The sequence below is a fragment of the Pangasianodon hypophthalmus genome, chromosome 10, assembly GCF_027358585.1.
Source record: "Pangasianodon hypophthalmus isolate fPanHyp1 chromosome 10, fPanHyp1.pri, whole genome shotgun sequence".
Classification (NCBI taxonomy): Eukaryota; Metazoa; Chordata; class Actinopteri; order Siluriformes; family Pangasiidae; genus Pangasianodon; species Pangasianodon hypophthalmus.
The window spans coordinates 16,368,061-16,391,081 of NC_069719.1; the positions used below are offsets into that span (position 1 = coordinate 16,368,061).

Below are 23,021 nucleotides of genomic sequence, written 5' to 3' on the forward strand. Positions count from 1 at the left end.
ACATCTTATGTATATATGCATGATAAATATGTGTAATATTTCAGTCATGACCATTTTATTTCAAAACATATATATACTGTATACAGTATAATGCATGTTTTGACTTTCACTTATTAGGCCAGAAAATAATTGCTGCTAAATTAAACTGTACCATTTTACCTGATGTCCCTCTTTACCTACAACATGGTGAAATGTGTAGAGTGTATATTATTTTAAACACTAATGATGCCCATTGAGAATGTGACATTCTTAAATAAAAAATCAGAGCATCATTGGATCCTTGCAGACATCTGTTGCATCAAACTTATTCAAACCAAATCCTCAGTCAAGCATATTTTTGTTCTATATCCAAAAGATGTTCACCACAAAAGAACACCAAAGTGATTCATAGAGACTTTGTAATTAGTCTTGTATTATTACATTAACTTCCCAGCACTTACTGTTAAACTGTGCATGAATGTAGATTAATAACACACCATTCTCTGCTCAATGCATCAAAGGCTTTTAATACTTTTATTACAGCCATTGGATAATTTCTGTCTTAATATGTAGCCAAATGTGATTATTTACAAAGATCATTTTTGTTGCTTTGTTTACAGCATGGGTGTGAAGTTGCTGATAAAGTCTAGAATGGAAAAAGCATCAATAGTGTGTGTAGCAATTATCATTTTAAAATTAAATTTCCCTCCTATTTTATTTTGAATGTATTCTCTTTGATATATGTTTACCCAAACAATAAAGCCTCTAAAGTAATGTATTATTTGATAATGACATGAGATGAGACCTCTGACCATATGTATGAGGCAGCATATATTCATGAGCTCAGAACAAATATGCTGCAAGGTCAGACATACTGTAGTAACTTAGTGTTCATTCCTCACACGTGCTCCACGTCCCTTCAGGGTCCACATCCCTCGCATCAAGCATGGCCCACAACCTCATCAAATCATACACAGCTTATCACAACGCAGGCTTACTAAATACCCCATAAGGGATGAGAGAGACCAAGGCAGAGAGAAACAAACTTCCAAATGCATTAACCTCTATAACACTCTAAGGGACATTTTAGGTTCAACATGATTACTGTTGATATGCATGTATTTATTTCGCTCAAGGACATCTGTCACTAACAGTCACAGTGGTAATGGAGAAAATGAAAATGGGGTCTCTCTCTTATATGCACAACACCAGCACTAATACATGTACACACAGAGCCCTTTTCTGCTCATCGGCATTAATTAGTGTGCATGGAGGGGGTGTGTGTGTGGGGGGGGTGTCAGGGGAACTGCGTCTAGTAGATAACAGAGCTGTTCAAGCCCATGCTGAGCCTGACCAGGTGCATATGAAGGTTGGGTCACCTGGTCCTTCGGGAGCATCAGTCAGCCTTGTAGCTCAACTTCCCATTCCTAATAACACTCAGCAAACACACACACATACAAAGACAGCACTCACCCTAAGCAGCAATTAGAATCAAAAGGTCTGCTTTTATGCTAGATTTTTGTTAAGCCCACAATGCTATCACATAAAATATTGATACATCATGCACTGTACTGAAAGATATAGCATATAGCATAGTGTAGTTGCCCGATCTGATATAAAATATAGAGCTGAAATGCTCAATTTGCCAACAGGTAAAATTCTCCTTATTTCCAGGTTTAGGTAAAAGTTGTGTGATGCCTGTTTAAGTGCTCTGATCACATCCCAAGACCTTCTCAGACAGCTGTCTGATTTTTTTTCAAAAGTGACCTTGTTCTTTACAGAGAACATGCAACATACAAAACATACAGGTCACATGACTAAGAACACTACTCAGGAATATAACTGCACTACTGCATTATGGGCTGTTATGCCTTTTTTCAAATACATTATATTTGACTGCAGCCTTTAAATCTATGTACCTAGTTATCTGGTACTCATATGAAACCAGGTGCTGCAAAAAACCTTCTAACCTTGAGCCATCTATAACCACAGCACCCACATCCACCCATTGTGACAACTGAGGACATTATGCTGTTTCTTTGAGTCCAAGGCTGAGATGAATTCCATTCACAGGGAGCTGTGTGAGAACAGGCCAAAGTCAGTGTAGTTATTTCAGAGTGGGAGGAAAAGCAGGGAGGACAGATGGGATGAAGCTATGAAGACGAATGAGAAATAAATGACTGTGAGCAAATGACAGTTTAAACAGTGACATGGGGTAGATGCATGTGGAAGTGCCTACTCCATCTGGCTAACGGGTGCTAAAAGAATACTGATTGTTTAGCCCTGTCACTGCAGCATCCTCTGTGTGGAGGACGAAATGCAGAAATCTGGGCTCAGCCGTGATAACCTGTGTGCTTCTGTTTGTGAAAAGCAAATAGCAATGATGTAGGCAAATCCCCAATGTTGACAAGTGGCCACAGATAGAGGCTAAAATCAACAGACCAATTTTGGCTATGTGCACAGTGGTCGTCATGGCAACTGGACGTTGCAACGATAGATCATGAAGGTCACAGGGTCATGCACCATCTATATCACCTAGAAATGTGTTCTATTCTCATACAACACAGAAATAATTTTGGATGAGTGGCATCACATTGTCTAGGAATAGCAGTAAAGCAAGATGTTTAATTAAAGCTAACATCTGATGATCAGCAAATTCTATTAAATTTGCAAGACATCTGGCAGAATGAAGCAGGAGCCCATGATGTTGCAGCACCATTCTGAGTGGTCTCTTGTTCATTTCTATTTCTATGCTGCGAAGCTTGATGGCACTTTGTGTGTGGAGGAAAAAAACGAGAAAGAAAAAGCAATAACAAAGGCTGCTCACTGGAGCTTGCTATGAAAGCTCCAAACACACTAGCAGATTATGGGTTTGAGTCTGGCTGCCAATGTTCATTAAGTGTTGGGAGAAGGATAAGCCCTTGTCATTTCTCTAATGGTGACTCATCGTGCCCTGTTCTGCCTGTCCCCTACATGGCACTTCAGCCAAGAAAGTGGCCTCTCTTTTGAGTTTTTTTTTGTTCTTAGTTGAAGCAACTCTGTTCTAAATGGGTGACAAAGAATGAACCAACATGAAGTGTCTTAGTAAGGTGTTAAGCTGCCATAAGCCACTGGAACAACTTCAATGCACCTGACCATAGATTCTACAAGTCTCTGAAACTGTACGGTAGGGATGAACATCATTCTTCCAAAAGAATGGGATGAGATTGGGTAGCTGAAGGCAATGGCATATGATTTGCATCATTTTCATCCTCATCAAAACATTCAGTGAGCCCTCGTTCCCTGTGGATGAGGACATTATCATCCTGGAAGAGACCACTCCCATCAAGATAGAAATAATCACCATAGTATTACAATATAACAGAGCCACGTTTTTTTCTTTTAATTTGTCACCCATTTATGCATGTGCTGATAGAGGTTTGGAGAAAGCAGAGCCATTTAAGCACCAAAAACCAGACGGAAGATGGCCATGCAAACAATTCATCATACAGTTAGATATTCATGAACACAGTATTATGTTTAATATAGGTGATGTTCAGAAACTATGCAGTGCACCCTAATTGAGGGACTTTTCAACCAGGGCATGTGTGTTATCATGGGTAGTCTTGTGTTTGCTGTTTCACTTGTGATAATCCATTGTAAGTGGCAAAGAAGAAAAAAAAAACTAGGTTTAAATGGTAAGTGCTCTTTGCATGAAAATATATTATCCAAGTGCTAAATTAAGAAAAGTTGGGATGGTAAAAAAGTAATGGACTAGAAGTTAAAGATAACTTGAATGAAGCCATACTTAGGTCTACTGCAGAGGAGTGAAAGCAGAGTGCCTGAGGCTATCAGGGGTGATACCACTGTGTATCTTTTGTGAGTCCTCCATTGGACTGTGAATTTATTACCACCTCGGCTGAAGTGCACTTTTACACTTCAGCGGCTTATTAATAGATTGTTTGCCTAATGATCAAGAACAATGTGCAATTCACTGTAAGACCCAGATTTACTGCTGAGCCATGGCATTTTGGCTTGGAAGTCTAAAACATACAGTACAAAAACAACAACAGATCAGTCTGTGTCTGATGGTGTGACCTCTGAGTGCACTTGGGGAAGAGGTCTGTTAGGCAGTGACGGGGTTAATCCACTCGCTGCCTTTCCCTTGTACTTTCTGCTTTGAATGGCCCTTATTCAGGTTTGAATTCACCCCCCTTCCTTTCCCATTTAGTCTATCAGAGTGAGAGAAAGCTGAAAGTGACTCCTTTTACTGTGTCCTGAGACTATTGCTGCTTCTCTTCTCCTATCTCTCTCTCTCTTTCAATTCATCCACCTGCCTTTCTCTCTTCCTTTATCTCTTTGCCTCTGTCACTATCACTGACTGTTTTTCTGTCTCTCTGTCTCCATTTCTGTCTCCTTCTTTCTCTGTGTATTTCTTTTCATAGTAAGAGGAGGATTAGGTTTGCTGGTCAGGCTGTGGCATGCACTTCTTTATATGGAAAAAAACGTAATTCCCCCAAACACAGTAAAGAGTCAAGACTTCAGAGCCAGCCCCCTCACTCCCAGTTCTCACAGGCTTGTGCTACTGGAAACACTGCTGGCTTGCCGCTCACTGACATTCCATGCATTCTTTTGTCATGTGCTCATGAAAAAGAACAAGCTGAAAGAAGAGAGAGGGAGAGAATGAAGAGGGAGAAAAATTACAGTCAGTTGTGCCTGTGGAAAAGAGTTCTTTTGTGTAGCTGTTGGGACATTTAGAGGAGTAACTACATTCATATAGACTGCTAACAAAATGTATCACCCTGATTATAAGGTCAGGTTTAATAAATCGATAGATAATGCTTGAAAGGTATGCAATATGCTCATGTGACCTTTTAACCAGGTAATGCATGAGAGTGTGTGAAAGTGTGCACATACCTATGTCAGTGCCTAGAGGTGTATAGATTCCTCAAAAAATGAATGATGATTAAATATGTATTTACCCTTGAGGTAACCTGGAAAGCTGAGCCCTCCAATCCCAGCAAACCAAAATGTATTACTAAATAGTTTTGGGCAATGAAATCCAGCAATGGAAACATGGAACTATGCACCTACTTTTGAGTAGTTACTTATTATATGGAGCATAATATGCTGCTGTTTCACACATTTATAAATATATGAGATTACATAAAAGGTAAAAACCATTTTAATGCTTGACAGATCAATTCAAGTGAAAACCTTTGTCTAATGCTCCCACAGGGTTGTTTCACAGTTATGGCGCCTACTTGCTACAGTCGTGGTCTTGAATCAGACATTCGTATGTTACATGAACTCACAAACCGCGTCAGCTGACATATTACAGGAACAGAAACTGCTTTTTATTAGGTCTGGAAGAAGATCTAAACTGTTCAAAAGAAAATATTATGTTTTATGTAGTCTGTAATCACCAAGCACAAAGTAACACTATAAATTATCATCCTCATGTTACTTGCATTCCAGTGTAAAATCTTAAGAAAGACGTGGAATTGCTGAGATGCCTGGGATGCTTTGAGGAGTGCAGATGAATGTTAGCGGTCAGCTGAATGAAAGGCATTAACCCAAAATAATTTTTGCCTCACAGACATCACAAAGCAAACTCAATTATCAGGTAATTCATCAGTTTTGGTTATAATTATTCTCAGTCAATTGGCTGCTGTTTCATGTACTTCAGAGATACTTCAGCCATGCAAAATGAATCCAGACTACAGTAAGACCAAGGTTACTTTTTGGACTGGCCACATGGGGGCTTCTGCTGGCAAGAAGTCCTGCATCAAACAATCCAATTAAACCTGTGACATTTGATGAAGCAAAAATGGCTCAGAGTAGGATCCCAGCAGCCTACACAATAAAGTGTGTTAAAGTGTATCTATAAAAAGGTGCAATCAGTCTTTGTACACAGCCATAACTCATAAGTAATCAGCAAATATTATATAAAAACAAATGTGTATATTAGATAAGTCAGTTGTGCTAATAAAAAGAATGGGATAAGACCTAACTCAGTTTAAGGTACTATAGAACAAACAGCTGCTGCTGTGTATTTGGAGGATGATGCTCTTTCTGTGTTGATGATTAATGGTGCAGTTAGGCAACTGCCTGCAGTGCTGACGCTCCAGTCACAATGACTCTGCTGGCCGTCATCAGAGCCTCTCCGCACCACAGCAGTGCTCCCTGGTCCCACGTTTATGGCACCTGCTCACTCCAGCGGCCAAGAGAATTAAATTACCTTATGTATCTCAGCTGTAACTTTGTGTGTGGACATTAATTATTTGCTTTTTTTTTTTTTGGCTTCTTTTTTTTGGTCTCCACTCCCCTACCCTTTGTTGAGAGTGAAGTCTATTGGCACTGGCTTTCATTATTTCATTTAAGATATGCAGAGTGCAAAGAAAACAAGGCAATGGAGGAGTAAATGCTAAAGAAAAACAGTGAAATGCAAAAACGCCTACAGGAGGGATACACAGAACAATTGCCATTAGTGCTGTCGGCTTCTAATCAGCTCAAGCAGTGTATGTCTGAGGACACAAAGGTGCTAAGAATTTTTTAATGCAAATACCATGATAGACTGTACAGGTGTGGGAGAGAGAACAAAACATTCTGTGACAACTCTAATGGTGGGACCAGGCACACATATACACAGAGAATCTCCTTAAATTAAAGCTCAGTGTTATCTAGTTCCACATCTCTACTCTCACTGACCTCTGTGAAACTGACAGAGTGCTGCCACCAGGAAACAATATCAAATCACCTTTAGTGTAGCAGCACACACAAAAGCAGATGCCACAGAGATTAGCATTTACATACAGCATCATATGTCCTTTTAGAGATGTATTATGGGAAATTTGTGGCAGTGACAACCCTTTAAACAGTACCCACAAAATATTAATGAAAAAAGGGAATACAACCTAATGATTATTGAATGCAAGTATGCAATCATTCAGTGCACATGCTGGTACCAGCCTGGGAGAGCAAGACATTTTGGTGGAAAACAGCAGATGAAAAATGCCTGAATCCCAGTGGGTGCAGGTTTGTGCATTGTCACAGAGCAATGTTGCCCAGCATCACTTGATTTCATCACGACAGGTCGAAGAAGAAAACATGTCAGCATCTCCATGAAGTGCTGTCACAACATAATAGGAATAAACTAAAATGAGTTCCCTGCCTGGGATTTGCGTTTAGTATAAAATCTAATCTCACTACTTGGTAGGGGTGGCGGTGCATAATAAGGCTGATTGCTGAAAAAGATTTGAGGAGCCTGCCCTAAATAAAGGGCATAGTTTAACAGCTAAACATGAGCAAATATCCAAAATGTGTCCCATGGGATTTGATGAACTCCCTCTATTTTAATACAGTGCATGACTGCTGAGATGGTTTTGATTGAAGAATCCTGGGCTGGAGATGCATTCCTCATGTTCCTCTGCATGTTTTCTGGTTCATGAGAGGACCTACAGGGGTCATACTCCCACTGCAGTCAGATGACTGATAAGACATGGCTCATCAAAGCTAATTCAATAGGGCACAGGAGCACCTGTGGCTCTCTCCTTGGTAACTATCACAACAAACACAGTGGTGCTGGAACAGTGGGTGTTCAATTTGCCGGCGCCTAACATCATTACGTGATTAGACACATCCAAATTAAAGTGACACAGAACATTGCTGCGGTTACCTTATTGACAATGTCAGTGCATTTTCCTTAGAAATGTCTCTGTAATGAGAAACACTGGCAAATATTGCTGGCATGTTTCTCTAAAAGGTCTACAGTAAGGAAAGATTTTACATCACATGTATGTGATATATCACATAAGGAAATGTTATAAACTTAACACACTGTATATAGTTTTATTGATATAATGAACATAGATTACACTTTTGATTAAAGGTAATGATTTGTTTAGCCTTTATTCATTCATTCATTGGTTGCTTTATCCTGGTCAGGTTCAGGGTGGATCTGGGGCCTTTCCCAGGAACACTGGACCTGAGGCTAGAATACTTTCTGGATGGGATGCCAGTCTATCGCAGAGCACCATGCACACACACATGCACACACACACACTCGTTCACATGTTTTAGCATAGCCAAAATAGTTTTTAGGAGGTGGGAGGAAACCAGAGGAAACACAAGCAGACACTGGGAGAACATCTTAAACTCCCCACAAGAACCGAGGATAGCTTTCTGTCATGGAATGATAGATGAGGCGGAGGCAAGGGCAGATTTAGTTTATTACAAGTGGAAACACCCGAAACATAAAGACCATGAAACAAAATGAGGAGTAACAAAGCAAGGTAACAGCATAAACATTACATGAATTAGGCTACAACGATAACAAACAATGACAACAAAAGATAAAAGCTAGACGCCAGTCTATGACATGAGTGTCATGATCATGTGATGTGCAGTGGCTGATGGGAGTCATAGTCCTGTGCCATATTTGGTGCAACCATGACAGAACCCCCCTTTAACGTGTACTCTTGAAGCGCGATATGTCTTCAAGAGGGGGTCCTTGGCAATCAAGCCCAAAGTCTCTCCGTTTGTGAAGGCCCTTGTGTCGCCAAGGAGTGGTACCTTTATTGTAGCTGGCCAAAGAAGCGACGTCCTCCAATGAGCAGTAATTCACAGTGCTCTCCTCCGCATAGCTAAGGAGTAGTGCAATGTTCAAGGCGAAGCCTGAGAGTGGAGTGATGGCCTCAGTGAAGCCAGCGGGGGGAGCAAAGCCCAAGGCGGAGCCAGAGAGGGGAGCAACATCCTCTGCGATGTCAGAGGGGGGAGCGACATCCTCAGCAGAGCCAGGGGAGGCCACACACTCCGCAAGGCCAGAGGAGGGAGCAACGTCCTCGGCAAAGCAAGAGGGAGGAGCAATGTCCTCTGTGGAACAAGGAGGCAGAGGGATGTCCTCAGCAGAGCAAGGAGGTGGAGCGACGTCCTCAACAGAGCAACTTCCTCAGCGGAGTAGGAAGCAGAGCCGTGTGGCATAGTGACATCCGAGGCGGAGCAGGGAGACGGTGTGACATGCCGTAATGGCACCCTCTGTGGGATGTCCTCGGCTGAGCAACGTCCTCCGTGGGGCAGGGAGGGTGGGAGATGGTTCCAGCCTGGTCGGGAGACCCCTCCTGAAAAATCTGCTAAGGGGCGCATGACTTCTAGCCATTCCAGTGTGGCGCTGACCCAGTCTCCATTCCCTGTTGCTCCCACATCAGGCATTATTTCTCCAGGAGTTCCTGTTGGCCCTTGAAAAAACATAAAAGGTAACACCATGAACATGACATGACTTAAATACTAGTGCTCATTAAACATAAACATGAATCAGGTGCAGTCATGGGATGTGATTGTCGTGATCACGTGATGTGCAGTAGCTGATGGGAATCATAGTCCTGCGCCGTATTCAAAGCAACCATGACACCTTTGTGTTTTTGTAAGAATAGAAATGTTATGATACCATTGGTTGTCTACTGCAATGGGTAGAAAAACCTTTCCCTTGTCATTTGATATCACAATGTTTCCGTTTATTGTCATCATAGACCTCCGATTTGACTGTACCCCTGGCATTGGTCCAAAGACATGTTTTCTCTCTGTCACTGTATCTGAAGGCCTGAGCTCCTGTATCTGTCATCAAGGTAGGGAGGAAGAAAAACTCCTCCAAACCTGTGATGAGATTTTCAATGCTTGTCAGATAGATCTGACAAGAAAAAACCCATGGTGAAACACACTTTGAAGGCCCCGAAGATTGTGTTCTATTGATCTGTAGAAAGCATTTCAAAATCAATTGCAATGCTCCTGTTCTGTCAAATCTATGGTCAAGGTTCGCCCTGCATGAACAAATTTATTAGGTTGGTGGCCTCGAATAACACTGCTCTGACAGTTATCACACACCTAACCTACCTACTCAACACTACATCAGTACTAGCTCCAACTGTGTCTGACATTGGCATACATGGTCTAGTTCAAAGGTTATTGCTAGTTGGAAGAACAAGACATTGTGGCAGGCAGCAAATGGACAAGAAAATGTAGAGCACATACAGTTCAAGGGTATGTGGTTTCACCGGAGATGTTTGGCTAATGGTTTCTTAAGGCAGCAAGAAGGCTGTGTTTTTGCTTCACACCCATGATTATCACTCAACACCTGCAGGATTATTACATCTGATAGAGCTTCAGGGGGTGTGTGAGAAAAGCTGGGTGAGAATCACTTGGGCTTATGCACTGTATTGAGTTTTAATGGACACACATGGGTAATAATTCCCCCATCTAAGGAATAAAAATCTAAAGAAGTATGTCATAAACCTTGTAATAATTTTGTTTTTTATGAGACGTCTTTCTGCTTTGATAACAATCTTTTACTGTAGCCATATCAGTATTACATGGCCTATTGTGTTTCTCTTAAAGATTCTTTTAAGCTTACGTTAAAAACATAATTATTAACATCAATCACACGAGGTTTTTCACCACTTAAATACAAGAATTTGTCAGAAATCTTTGTTATTCCTTCATCTAGGACTGCCTTATACACTGATTTCAAAAATATTTTTACTTATTCATATCAGTCATTCGACTTATTTTCTTCTTTCTTTCTTTTCAGATTGGTTTCTTGGTTTGAGGTGGCACCTGGCCATGTTTTTTTCTCCCGTTTTGATTTGCTTTGAGTGTGAAAGGGGAAAAAAAGTCTATGCGGGCCCCCCATGCCATACCGGCACTTAAACAGCGCGACCCGCGCGCCCCCTGCTCCCTTTTCCTGCGTGTCCGGCTCGTGCGTGCGCGCGCTTCCCGCGTGCTCCATATGTGGAGTGAACGGCCCAGCGGAGCGGAGCAATGCAAGATGGGAGTGGTTCCGTTATGAGGTCACGGAGAGGCACAGAGCGGAGCGCGCGCAGCAACGGCAACGGCAACAGAAAGAGAGAGAGAGAGAGAGAGAGAGAGAGAGAGACAAAACATGAGCTGTGCGATAGAAGCAGGAAACGTTTTATTCACGCGGCCTTAAGTCGAGCAAAACGAGCGAATTCCCGAACGACAACTCGCTTTTTTTTACTTATTTGAGAAGGAAACTATTAGCAGAACGCAGTGCTTTTGCCGCTGCTGGATCTTCGTTGGAACAGGAAGAAATCCCCCTGCTTGCGTAAGAGAAAAAAAACAGACCGAAAAGACTCCGGTGCGTGAGTACGGGGAGGAAAGTTTTCCCGTCTGAAAAGCGAATGAACTCGGCTGAAATCGCCACGCGTGAACCATGCACGCGTTGTACAGCGTGGGGTAGCCGCGTCGTGTCCTGCTTTTGAAGGGATTTCGGAGACCTGTGCAAAGTTTCACGGGGGTTTGTTCTCATGCGACACAAGACGGACGGTAGAAACGGATCCCGTCACGCGCTCGCTTAGAGCCATTGTTCGCAAGCTTTTTCGCTGGGGGATTCTGCGTTCCTAGAACCGGGCAACCAGGGAGACAACTTGGTTGGATTTACATTTATGCGTTTCTACTTTTTTCCCATGGTCACTTCATCATCGTTCCCCACCATCAGGATGCACGTCTTTCTGAAATGCGTGTTGATCTCGCAGCTCGCGCTGCTGCTGCTGGCGACCAGCGGCCGGGCGCTGCTGTGTTTGCCCTGCGACGAGTCCAAGTGCGAGGAGCCGAAGCAGTGTGTCGGCGCCGTGGTGCCTGGTATCTGTGGCTGCTGCTCCGTGTGCGCCAAGCAGAAGAACGAGAGCTGCGGCGGGGTGTACGGCCTGTACGGCACGTGCGACGCGGGGCTGCGGTGCGTGATCAGACCCCCGCTCGACGGCGGCTCCATCACGCAGTACGAAGTCGGAGTTTGCGAAGGTAACTGACAAGCCTGAGGTCTGCCCTCAACGCAGTTGTTCTTCTCGGCGGAAAGTTGGTTTTACACACGCATGGGTTCACTTCAAGTCCGAGCTCGTGGTCTTAACCACCATTTTAGCCTTCATTACTTACATATGCTGCCCTTCTCAATTTATACAGCCTGCCATAAAAACAGCAAACCAGTAGACCTAGAAACATCATGCATCAGTCAAGTTATTAAACTAGACTATAAGAATCGGACGATCTGATTCACACGATGACAATCCGAATCAAGAAAGCGGTCATATGACGATTTAATTTCGATTGGCACTGATTGAAACTGAAGCGGTGAACGTCAAAGTTACTGAAAAGGGAGAAAGACAGGGAACTCTATAGGTATTATGGGTGTTAATTGTAACCTGTATTAATGCATTGCGCAACACGGAGTTCTAGTAAACAAACTGTTATTTAATCATTATTACACAAAGCGTAATGCTGATCTAAAATAAGCCGAGTGCTGAAGGTCGCTACAGCTGTTTACCGTAAACATGCGCCCCTCGGAGTGTTTACGGTAGCCTACACACAGGAGAGAGAAAGAGCGAGGGGAAGGGAGCGGGCTGGTTAATGTGTTTGCAGTATGTCGGTTTTGCATTTCTTTGAGATATTATTGCGAACGGATTCCGTGCTGTTTTTGGACGAGGTGCCAGACTCCTTCCGCCAAGGCGCTTTGGGCTTTTTTTTTTTTTTCTTTCATCGGAATTCCGGCTATGCGGATCAGCTCGCGCGCCCCACCGTGTATTTTACACCGGAGGACAGAAGGACGACAGCTTCCAATCACAAGTGTCACAAGCCGCCACCATGTCCAGTGCACACTCCCCTTCACTCTCTTAATACCATTGTCATTATGTCATGATTAGCACTGATGTGATGACTAAACTGATGCATTTTTCATTTTCCACCTGTTGAACAGAAAGACATTCCTCAGCCCAAAGTACAAGTTAAGTGCTCAAGTAATATAATAGAACTCAAATGATTTGCGCACCAAGACAAATCAGAACCATGGCAAGACTCTCAGAAAAAATAGTACTAAACTGTACCTTTCCTTGTCACTGGGGTGGTCTTTTGTACCTTTAGTTTATATCTATTACATGGTGATTTACGGTCCAGTCTTGGACCTTTAATTAGCTTTTAGTGTAATACTGTAAAGGTGCACTATAGGCACTGTTCCAGGTTTAAGGCACACACTAAAGGTGCAAAAGATGTACCCTTGAGTCGCCACCTCAGTGACAAGAAAAGGTACAGTTTAGTATCCTTTTTTTCTGACAGTGTGTCAGACTGCAAATTGATGATGAGGCCTGCTGTTTTTGTTGTTAGGACCAGTCCTGGTCTTGGTCACAAGACACACTGTGCTCAATGCTATGGGTCAGATTTCAGTGCAACTGATTATGAAAACATGTCGAAGGCGTCTTGGCTGCTTTGCGTGTAATCTCTTAGGTGACATCTAATGTAATCCTGCCAAGAAAACAGAACAGGATAAAGTGTCAAAGTAGTGCCTGCCACAGGAATGCAAAAGATCAAAGCAAGCATTGCAAGAGCTGCGGTTTTGGCCATAATATCCTGTGCTATAGTGACCCCACCCTAACCCTATTACAGGCTGAGATCAGGGTCATTCTAATGAAATACCTTCTAATCTGTGCATGACGTGCTTTCATATTGAGCTTCACGTGCTCTGACAGGACTATATGTGGCGGTCTAGGAAAACCCATTGGATATCGCTGTGGTTGGATTCTGGCGAACAGCCAAAAGAATTGAACGATCACATTTTGGCCCAAATTGTGTTTTTCTGCCTATAGCAAATTTTGACACATCAAATGCAAGAAACCATAAATATGTTTCATCAAAACATTTTTATGTACTTCTTGCCAGTGGTAAAACAGGCTGCCGAAAGATGTCTTAAACCCTGCTAGCTAAGTCAGATTTTCTCATATAGTGAATGTCACCCAGCGTCTCATATGTACCCAACACATCCATCTCAGTGTGGTAATCTGCCCATTGAACTCTACTCTGAGAGCTGACGTTTCAGGTCCTGTGTTAACAGAAGAGTCACAGGTTCCCATGGGACACTGCCTTTACTCTATAGCGCTTTAACAGAGGAATTCCATTAAGCCCAGGCTCTGAGCACACTGCACAGCACATAACACTAAAATACACAGGCCGTTGTTTAGTATACTGGGCTCCGCAGGCCACACACATGGTCTGAGGCACTCTGAACAATTTCGATTTTATACAACTGTACATCAGTTAATAGCTGTGAAATTCACTAATCACTAATGAAATGCACAAAGTGAAGCATTGGACAGGATGCTTGCTTATATGAAGGCAATTGATAAGTGTCAAAAATGTGTAATGCTTTTAGGCAAAGCCAGTACAGTCTTCTTTGTATAATAAGATTATGATTTGGAAGATGGTTTAAAAACATTCTGTCACCATTTAGGCCTTTATAGATTTCATGTGTTGTTGGCACAACAAAATAAAATCCAAAATCCTTAGACTGCACCAAGGACACTGTTTTTTGTAAATTAGGAAACAAGTAGTTCCTTTTCATTCTGTCAGTTGAAAAAAAAATTATACCTAGGCTAGGAGTCCTGTCAGAGGACTGTGCTATTTGAGCAGTGCTTGAAAAAAATGGAAATCAGGAAGTCTCAGAAAATTGCTGATGCCCACTGAGTATTTTATATATACCACTGGTATTTTCAATTAACAGCTTGATAAAAGGTAAACTGAGATAGGGGAATGTGATAGAGCAATATAAAATAGCAGTATGTACATATATAAAAAAAAAAGTGAAGATTAGAATATAGACTTTGTCGGCGCAGTCACGACCATCTGATCAGTAGCCCAGAGCCTTAATCACTGAGGCTCTATTACACCCCAATACATACAACCTGAAAGTGCTAAATGTTTAAAACATCTATTGCTACCACTCCAATTTTGACAAAGCTTTGACATTACCTATGTTGACACAACATCCACAAATATTTTAAAATAATTACTACCAACATCAGAAAGAGAGAAACTGTCCACATATGCCTTTGTTTGTTCCCAAAACCATTTGTAGGCAGGGCTACTGCTGAGCCAGGAAGGAGCATAAAAAGTGAGCACACACAAACACTTCCTTTTCCCCTTGTTTTTGCAGTGTATCGGAGGAATGTGTGTGCTCGGCCTGTTGCAGCCTATCTGAGTTTTCAGCCCTCTGGCTGCGTGTCAGCCCAGCTGTCTGATGCCAAATAATTTAGGGCCTTAAAAACAACACATATTAATCCCGAAAGAGTGGAGCATGTATGGCACTCACTCTCGCCTGGGAAGCATGGGTATTTACTCACATATTCTGTCAAACATTCTTTCACAAGCTTTCCATTGACAGTTCACCTTGGAATGCAAAGGCATGGGGAGTCGGGTGGAATTTATTTGTGTAGCTTGACACCCCAGTCCATCACACATAGCGTGCATTTCTGACATGGCAACTGTATGTGTGTGTAAAACATGGCTGGAACTTTCCTGAATACAAGTGCTTCGAGTTTTGTCTCTCAGAAGCTGATTATCAGTGTTGAGTTTGGCACCAGAGCCTTGGACCTGTTTGCATGTTCTGCATCCAAACTCTTGCGCCGGGTCCCTGCTGCCAGTATTGCAGTGTCATGCACTAAAATCACAATCTGTCTGGCTGGGAGAATAATCAGCAGTCTTTATTACATACATGACTGGAAAGTGGACAAAGGGCACATGGAATTACATGTAGTCTGTACAGAGACCACAACGCAGGCATGTCTGTCCTCATTGCTGTCATGCACACATATCCAGGCTTCTGCATGTTAATAAAAGAGCACCATATTGTTCTTAATCAATGTCAGACAGATTTGTATGAAATTCTTTTGGCAAATGCTAAATGACCAAATAAAACAGGGGTTAGGGGTATTCCTGCTGAATTTAATTGGTGAAAAAACTTTTTTTCTCGGCTTGACTGGCTTAGACATTTCTGAACACTATCCGGACTTGCACCGTTTCTATATTTTTATACATCAGGTTGTGTGTTTACCTCTCGATTTTCCCCTCTATTGTTGTGATGCCAGCAGATGTGAATTGCTCTGGGCCAGGTCCTAAAAACACTGTTTGGAGTGAAGCTTTCAACTTCCTTTCTTCTACATTCTACATTGAATGCTACTCTGGATGTCTGCCCTTGTCTTTTTTTCTTTGTCCCCATAAAAAAAAGGACAGTGAAGGCCAGATTACTTTTGTCAGTGAACACAGGTTGTCTTGTGTAGTCAGGGAAGACAAGCGGAAATGCTTTCTTCCCCTTTAGCAGCCTCCCTGTCACTCTTTCTTTGGAAGTTTCTCTCTTCCACTACAGAGCAGTGTAGGAGACGGAGGAGAGAGATGCAGGGGTTTTTGGTGATTATCATTCCCAAGCCCCAGGCTACAGAAGTGGGACTTTGGCACAAAGCCTTCCCTGCGTGAATGAGGAGAGGTGGATGCCGCTTCCAGAAAAAAACAGCTGCACATCATGGCCCAAAATCCCACACCTTCCTCAAGTCTGGGCCAGGAGTGCCAAGCTAAATTTTACACAATCCCAATCTGTATATTACTCTCCTTTATATACACACTTGCTATCGTTTATTATATATTATGGTTTCTCTGTTAAAAAGGCTATTCTTTTCAGAGTGAACTAATTAATAGGTGTCATGGATGCAAATTAGCAAATGCTTTGTGCTTCAGGAAGGTCTCTAGCTTGGATAACAACCAGGTGCCACTGTGGGCACAGCAGCAAAATGAGCCGCCATAGCAGGACGAGCTGTAATTTGAGAACTGCTGTAAAAGCCTTCCATTTGTGCTTTAACTACATTGATATTTCAAATTCAGTGGATATATTACAGTTGAATGTAGATAATGTTTTCCGTTTTGTTTTATGAGGGCTATTTGCATAATTTTTGTGAGACTGCTTTAGCTGCCTGTTTGGTTAGTGATTGATCTATATTAAGTAATGTGAAAAGTCATTTCCTCATTATTTACGTTTCTAGTCATGGTAATGATAAACTTTCCAGATATGAGTGGAATTGAAAATTTTATTTATTATAGAATTATAGAATATTTATTTCTTTTAAGAAGTGGTGTGTTATTTCTTTGAGATTTCCTGTTTTTTTGGGGAGAGATAATAAAACTGTCACCTTAACCTTAAACATACTAATGGAATTGTTGTACTATCCCCAGAATACTGCAGAATAAGGTTTCCTTAAACTTGCTTGGCTCAGGAACAGTGTCAAAACACAACCATGCTTTTAAAAGATGTTCTCTCCCTGGTCTCTTGGAACAGAAATCTAATCTCGGCAGCTATATACAACTTCTTCTGGAACGTACCGAGGCTCTGGGACTTGAAATGGCACCGTTCGTCAAAAGCAGCTCATGTGGAAGAATCAGAGATGCGGGGGAACTCAGTAACATGTCTCTCAGTGTTGTTGCCAAGCCGAGGCTCTGCGTGTGGCTCAGACCACCAGGAGAGTGTTTATTGTACGAGCCCCATGCCAGGCTAGAAGCAGACATGTTTGGCCAGGAGTGCACCGGCTTGAACTTCCTCACCCTGCTATATGACCCACGGCTAGTCTGGAGAGCCTGGCTTAGTTGTTGGAGTGTCGGTTGTTGACAGCATCTATTCAAGGTCATCATGAAGACAGGTGGATGCTGCTTCCAGGCAGTCTAGCCTCACAACATGCTCTGGAAGATATGCAGAGTTTTACCTGGAGTGCCACAATTCATTTCACCTGTTTATACTTTGCATATTTTTCACTTTTTCCTTATTTTTCATTACACATACACAGCACTCCAAACCTGTGTTAGTATTGGAGGACAATACAGATTCTGTGTATACTGCTGCACACACTATAGGCATTGTGTTGTGCAGCTGTGATCATACCCAGCATGTTTGATTCCAATGGCTGAATGACTGGGCTGTCTCTGGGAGCCATATCACCAGCAGCCATGCACACATTCAGTCCCTAATGCAAAAGGGAATTGGTTGTCCACCATTTACTTATCCTCAACCAAATACTTTAAGTATTTAAAGGGATCATCATTTTTAATACCATTCATCTTTCGTAACAACTTTATCCTGGTAAGGGTTGTGGTGGATCCAGAGCCTATCCTGGGAGCACTGGGCATGAAGTGGGAATACACACAGGATGTGATGCTGCCACTCCATCGTAGGGCACCATGCACACACATTCTCAAATTAATTCATACCTAGGGGCAATTTACAGCTGTCAGTGCACATGTAAACTCTGCACAGAAAGTTACCCAAACTCAGGAATGAACCAGAGGGACCCCAGAGCTGTGAGGCACTGCACCACCATGCAGCTCCAAGTATAAGATCAGCGCATGGCATATATCTTATGTAACCCTGGCCAAATGCAAGATTGATGTTGGCTTTGTTTGAGAAAATCATGCACAAGGCAATTTATTGCATAGTTGTCAAGCAGTAACACATTGTACTATTTTCCGCTGTTATATATTAGCTACTAAGAAAGTAGAATTTCACTAGACAACTCGATGACCTTCATGGAAAAAGGAAGTGTTCGTAGAATCTATAGACCTTTATTTACTGGCTGCATTCGGCAGAGGCAGAGAGCAGAGATGTGCACACATTACACACCCACTAGTACACCTCCATACATGTACAGGCACTTGTACAATGTGCATATATAGTTTTGTGTTCTCCCCCATCTGAACACACACACACGTACAGTGATAAGGTGAGCACACAGCAAGCTGGAACACCAGTCCACATATCAATTATATGTATTTGCACTGTAAATAACACTTCATAATGTGGCTAGGAGATTGCAGTGCAACAAGGTTAAGGGTCATTCTTATTTCAGAATTGGTATTAAAACAATACTATTTAGTGCCGCAAACAAGATGGAGCGTTAGAATATTTTTATTTGTCATTTCCAGATGCTGTTTGTCACTCAGTCACATATAGTTAAACGTTGTACCTGTGTATGTGCTATTAACAAACCTTATTACCAGCTAATGCTTAATATACAGCGATCGCTGTGCTGTTCATTTGTAACTGTTCAAAGAAATGTAGATAATATTTGACTTTGTAAATCTGCTTGTCTTCTAGCTTGATAAATATTTCTTTCCCTTTGATCCTTGCTCAGATGAAAACTGGGATGACGACCAGCTCTTGGGATTTGAACCGTGCAACGAGAACCTGGTTACAGGCTGTAACATAATCGACGGGAGGTGTGAATGTGACAGCGTACGAACATGCAACAACCCATTTGAGTTTGCCAGTGAAGAGGCTTGTCAGACAGCCCTGAAGAAGATTGAAGGTAAAAATCACTGTCTTCTGCTCTGTCACGCAGAAACTCATCCATGCGTGGCCATGTTTAAACATAGATTTTAGAATATTCCAGTGTAAAAGTCCACTGATGGAAATTTTCGTTTGGATGCCCACGTTACTCGGCTCAAATAAACGGTGAATCTGATCATGTTGGATCTGATTAATACTCGTGGAGGGAGACTTTTCTAAATTATATCTTAGTCCATGTTTGTGGGTCTCATTACAATAAGCACTTCCTCACCTCTGAATATAATACATACTTCTGCCAAACTAAATGATCTGTGATTAACTTGGGAATTGAAATGGGCTTCCTTGTTAATTCTGAGATGCTCAGAAATTATTCAGACAGGCAATAATCTCTGTGTATAATTTACAGAGTGATTTAACCTATGATCTACTTTAGGCATTAGGAAATTAATCACAATTCTGATCTAATACATAGGCATTAGATTGAGCGGGATGGAAATGTCACGTTCTGTTTTTGCACGAGCTAACTTGGGATCAACAGCAGATGTGACATGTCAGCGATACGTGAGCGCAGTGTAAACAGCCATCTATCCAAACCACATGGCTTCTGACTCAGTTCCACTGAACAAATGTAACAGACAGGAATATACATCAACTGCTCTGCTGCAGCACCTATACTAGTTCTTCTGCCACTAGGATACTGGGCCAGCAAGATCACAACATTGTAGTAGATTTTGAGTTTAAATATAATTCATAATGCTGAACTTAGAGCACCATATAGGCTCATATTGATTAAAATGAGAGCTTGTTCATGTCCTAAAAATGATTTCATTTGGATTGGACTTTATATAGGAATATAAGATTAGTTAGTATATTCCTGTTCTGTTTTTCTTTTCCTTCCTTCTGTAACTATATTTATTTCGATCAGCTGAATTGTTTATTAAAAAATCATACTCTGTTAGCATGGGAATCCATGGCAACACAGATTTTTTTAGACTTTCTGCTCTCACTGAACCACAGCATAATATTTTCCTTGAAATTTTTGGAGCCCAATAATTTTTTATCTTATTTTGATATGGTGGTTTTCCTTTTACAAAGGGTGTGGTGAGGAAAGTGAATGTTTTCCTTATCTTTTTTGGGGGACCATGTTGTTTATATGTTTGTAAGTTTCTTTAGAACGCCTGTGATTAACAAACAGCTTTTCTTGCCCAAAGCTGATAAGAGCTATCAGAATGCAAATGGTGCGTAGAAGAATGCTGTTCCTGATGGACACGCACTGCATTCTCCTCATGTGCCTGTGTGTTCAGGTTGGATTGGCAGCACATTTGCAATTAAACTCCAAAATGTATGTTTATCACAGCGGTCTTGGCAATGGTTGATGGCCCTTGTTTTATTGTGTCAGGTGTACTTTCGTCAGAGCTATAGCAGGCTGTGGTTCTTTTTAAGCTTTCCCTGCAGTGTTTCATCTTAATAGGTAGTAGTTATCTTGTTTTGACTGATTTGGATTGTTGTGCAATTGTCACTTCTTTATTGCAATGTTATGTCTAGTTTGGACTATTGTTTTGCATGTATGTGTTTGCACTATTGTTGTACTGATAATGCGTCTAGTTTTGGCTGCTGTTTTGCTGTATTTGGACCTGCTTTATTCTCCTTGGGCAGCTCACTGTGGTGATGGTTGGGGATTGGGACACATTTCAGTGCTGCAGTAGTGGTATTTCCTTGGTGGTTATCATTTACATAAGGAAAACATTACTGCCATGATCCATCGGCTTAGAACATAATTTTGTGTTGGGAGCCTGAAGACACGGTGAGAGCTTATTGATTTTACATTAAACAATCACTTCTGTTATGCAGAATTGGAACCTTCTCTATAATGTGATTAAGCCCTGTCTCCTACACCCATATTCACTTTTCTTTGCATTGCTGGCAGCAGAGGGGAGGAAAAGACAGAGCTGCATTTAAACTACTACACTTGCAACTACTACACTTGGAATCAGCTGGAATATAGGTTTGTCCTTAAAGGTCATTCATCCTGTCTCATCCAAACACCTAATCTTGCTGAAGGAATTTAATCTATTTTCCTGGAATTCTGTGTGCATATACTCAACAGAGAGATTATAACATTTGTGGTGAATGCTGCTTTTGATAAGTGCTGGATTAAACCTCTGGATTAAATATAGCATGTAATAATTATAAAAGCCAAAAAGGAACAGACATCTGAAAGGGCAGAAGAAGACTGATAATGATGCTTCCTGCTTTCCTCGGTGGTTGCTAATGACCATATTCCTCTGGACCATTCCTACTAGGAAACTGAAGGAAATCACTCCTCAGTAGAACTGGAATAATATGCTGACCTTTGATAGCTAACTAGATTTTTCTCAAGGTGTGAAAAATGTCAGAGCAGTAAATCATAGTTAGACCTGTCAGTGGATGGTAAGACTGCTTTGAAGATGCTGATCAGGATTCTCTTGACTGAATTGCCCAAGTTTATCTCCAGTATTTCCAGTGAGTTTTGAAAAATTAGCATTTAACCAAGCACAATGAGTCAGAAAGGATAAAATGAAAAGTACAAAAAAAATGTGTAAGAAAAAGTGAGAGAATCTTTGGACACGGTATGGAGATTCCAGTATTCTGTGCTTGAATTGAAAGGAAAGACACAGGACTATCGTTTTTCCCTTGGACTGATGGTATGTGTCTTTAACAGTAAAAAACAATCCTCTCACTTAATGAGGCATGGCCACTGTTGTATAAATTTCTTTGGATCCATGGTGATGAGAAACTACTTTTAGAAACCAGTATTTGATAGGGCAGTGATTATGAGCACATTATTTGCTTTTGATATTAAAGTGGAAGTCTGTCAGAGAGAGAGACTGTATTTTAAATGGCATACTATGGATGAGATGTGCAGACAAAAGGTGAGAGACTGGATTTGACATATGAGACAGTGAGAATGAGAGTACCTTTTAGGGACAGTGAAAGAAAGGGAAAGAAAGTGCGAGAGACAGGAAGTTTTGTTCTCTGGGAGTCTGCTGTGCCGTGAAATTTGGTTCCTCTGGCCCAGCTAGGCCAAAGCACATTAAAGGAAATGCCTAGCATTCCTGCTAGAGAGCTGTGTCTCTGACGCTATGGCAGGATTACAGTGTAGAATATTTGTTCTGGGGAGCCGGCCATGCTAATTGCAGGCCCCGTTGTGTGCAGGGAGAGCGCAGGTGCTTGTGCCAAAAGCAACATGTTTCTGTTCGGCTCAACAATGTCCTGTTTTCAAGGCGAACATTGGAGTGTGGAGGGAGTCATTTCACTCTTATCCCGTGGAGCAGTGCACATCAACACATTTCAAAAAGGGCTGACCTTTTTTTTTTTTTTGATGTGAACCATTCTCAAACACTGTGGCATGAAGAAACAGTTAAAGGTCCATTAGTGTTTATAGATGCCCATTGCTGACTATTGGCATGTACATTAATTGATTATTTGTGGGGGGCTGAGTGTAATTAATCTTGGTAGCTATTGAAAGCTTTGTAGACAGATTCTTAGCATTCCTGCTGTGCGTTATTTTCTCCTCCCTTGACTTTGGTGCATGGGAATGTTTGGGGACATGTATTTATTCAGCATGAGTGTGGTCCATCTCCTCCTTACTGGAGGAATGATTAAAAGCCATTGCAGCTCCATAAAACTCCCAAAAATGTACTCACATCAATCTGTACACAAGACTTTTGACAACTATAATGCGTCACCTTTTCTGTCCAGCAAACTCAGGACGATAGTAGAATTTTACTCTGTTCTCTCATGGCAGAGCATTAGTGATTTTACCATTGATTCTTCCGCTATAGCTAGTAGCAGTCTTGGCCAAAGAGCTACAGTCTATTAGTAGAACTTCCCTCAGAGTTTGTCACTTAGGAAAGCCTAATTCACTTGC

At 41.7% G+C, this 23,021-nt stretch overlaps 1 protein-coding gene across 2 annotated transcripts in view; it reads left to right on the plus strand.

Annotated features, from left to right (window-relative positions):
- The first annotated feature begins 10,856 nt into the window (after positions 1 to 10,856).
- Positions 10,857 to 23,021, plus strand: part of crim1 (cysteine rich transmembrane BMP regulator 1 (chordin-like)) — a 78,782-nt gene continuing 66,617 nt past the window's right edge. The window contains exons 1-2 of one of the 2 annotated variants that reach the window (XM_026933861.3): positions 10,857 to 11,769; positions 18,957 to 19,130. In XM_026933861.3, coding sequence (XP_026789662.1) covers positions 11,415 to 11,769; positions 18,957 to 19,130 — 529 coding nt within the window. In that variant the 5' untranslated portion in view covers positions 10,857 to 11,414. The remainder of the gene's footprint in view (positions 11,770 to 18,956; positions 19,131 to 23,021) is intronic. The other variant, XM_026933862.3, reaches the window with a different exon arrangement.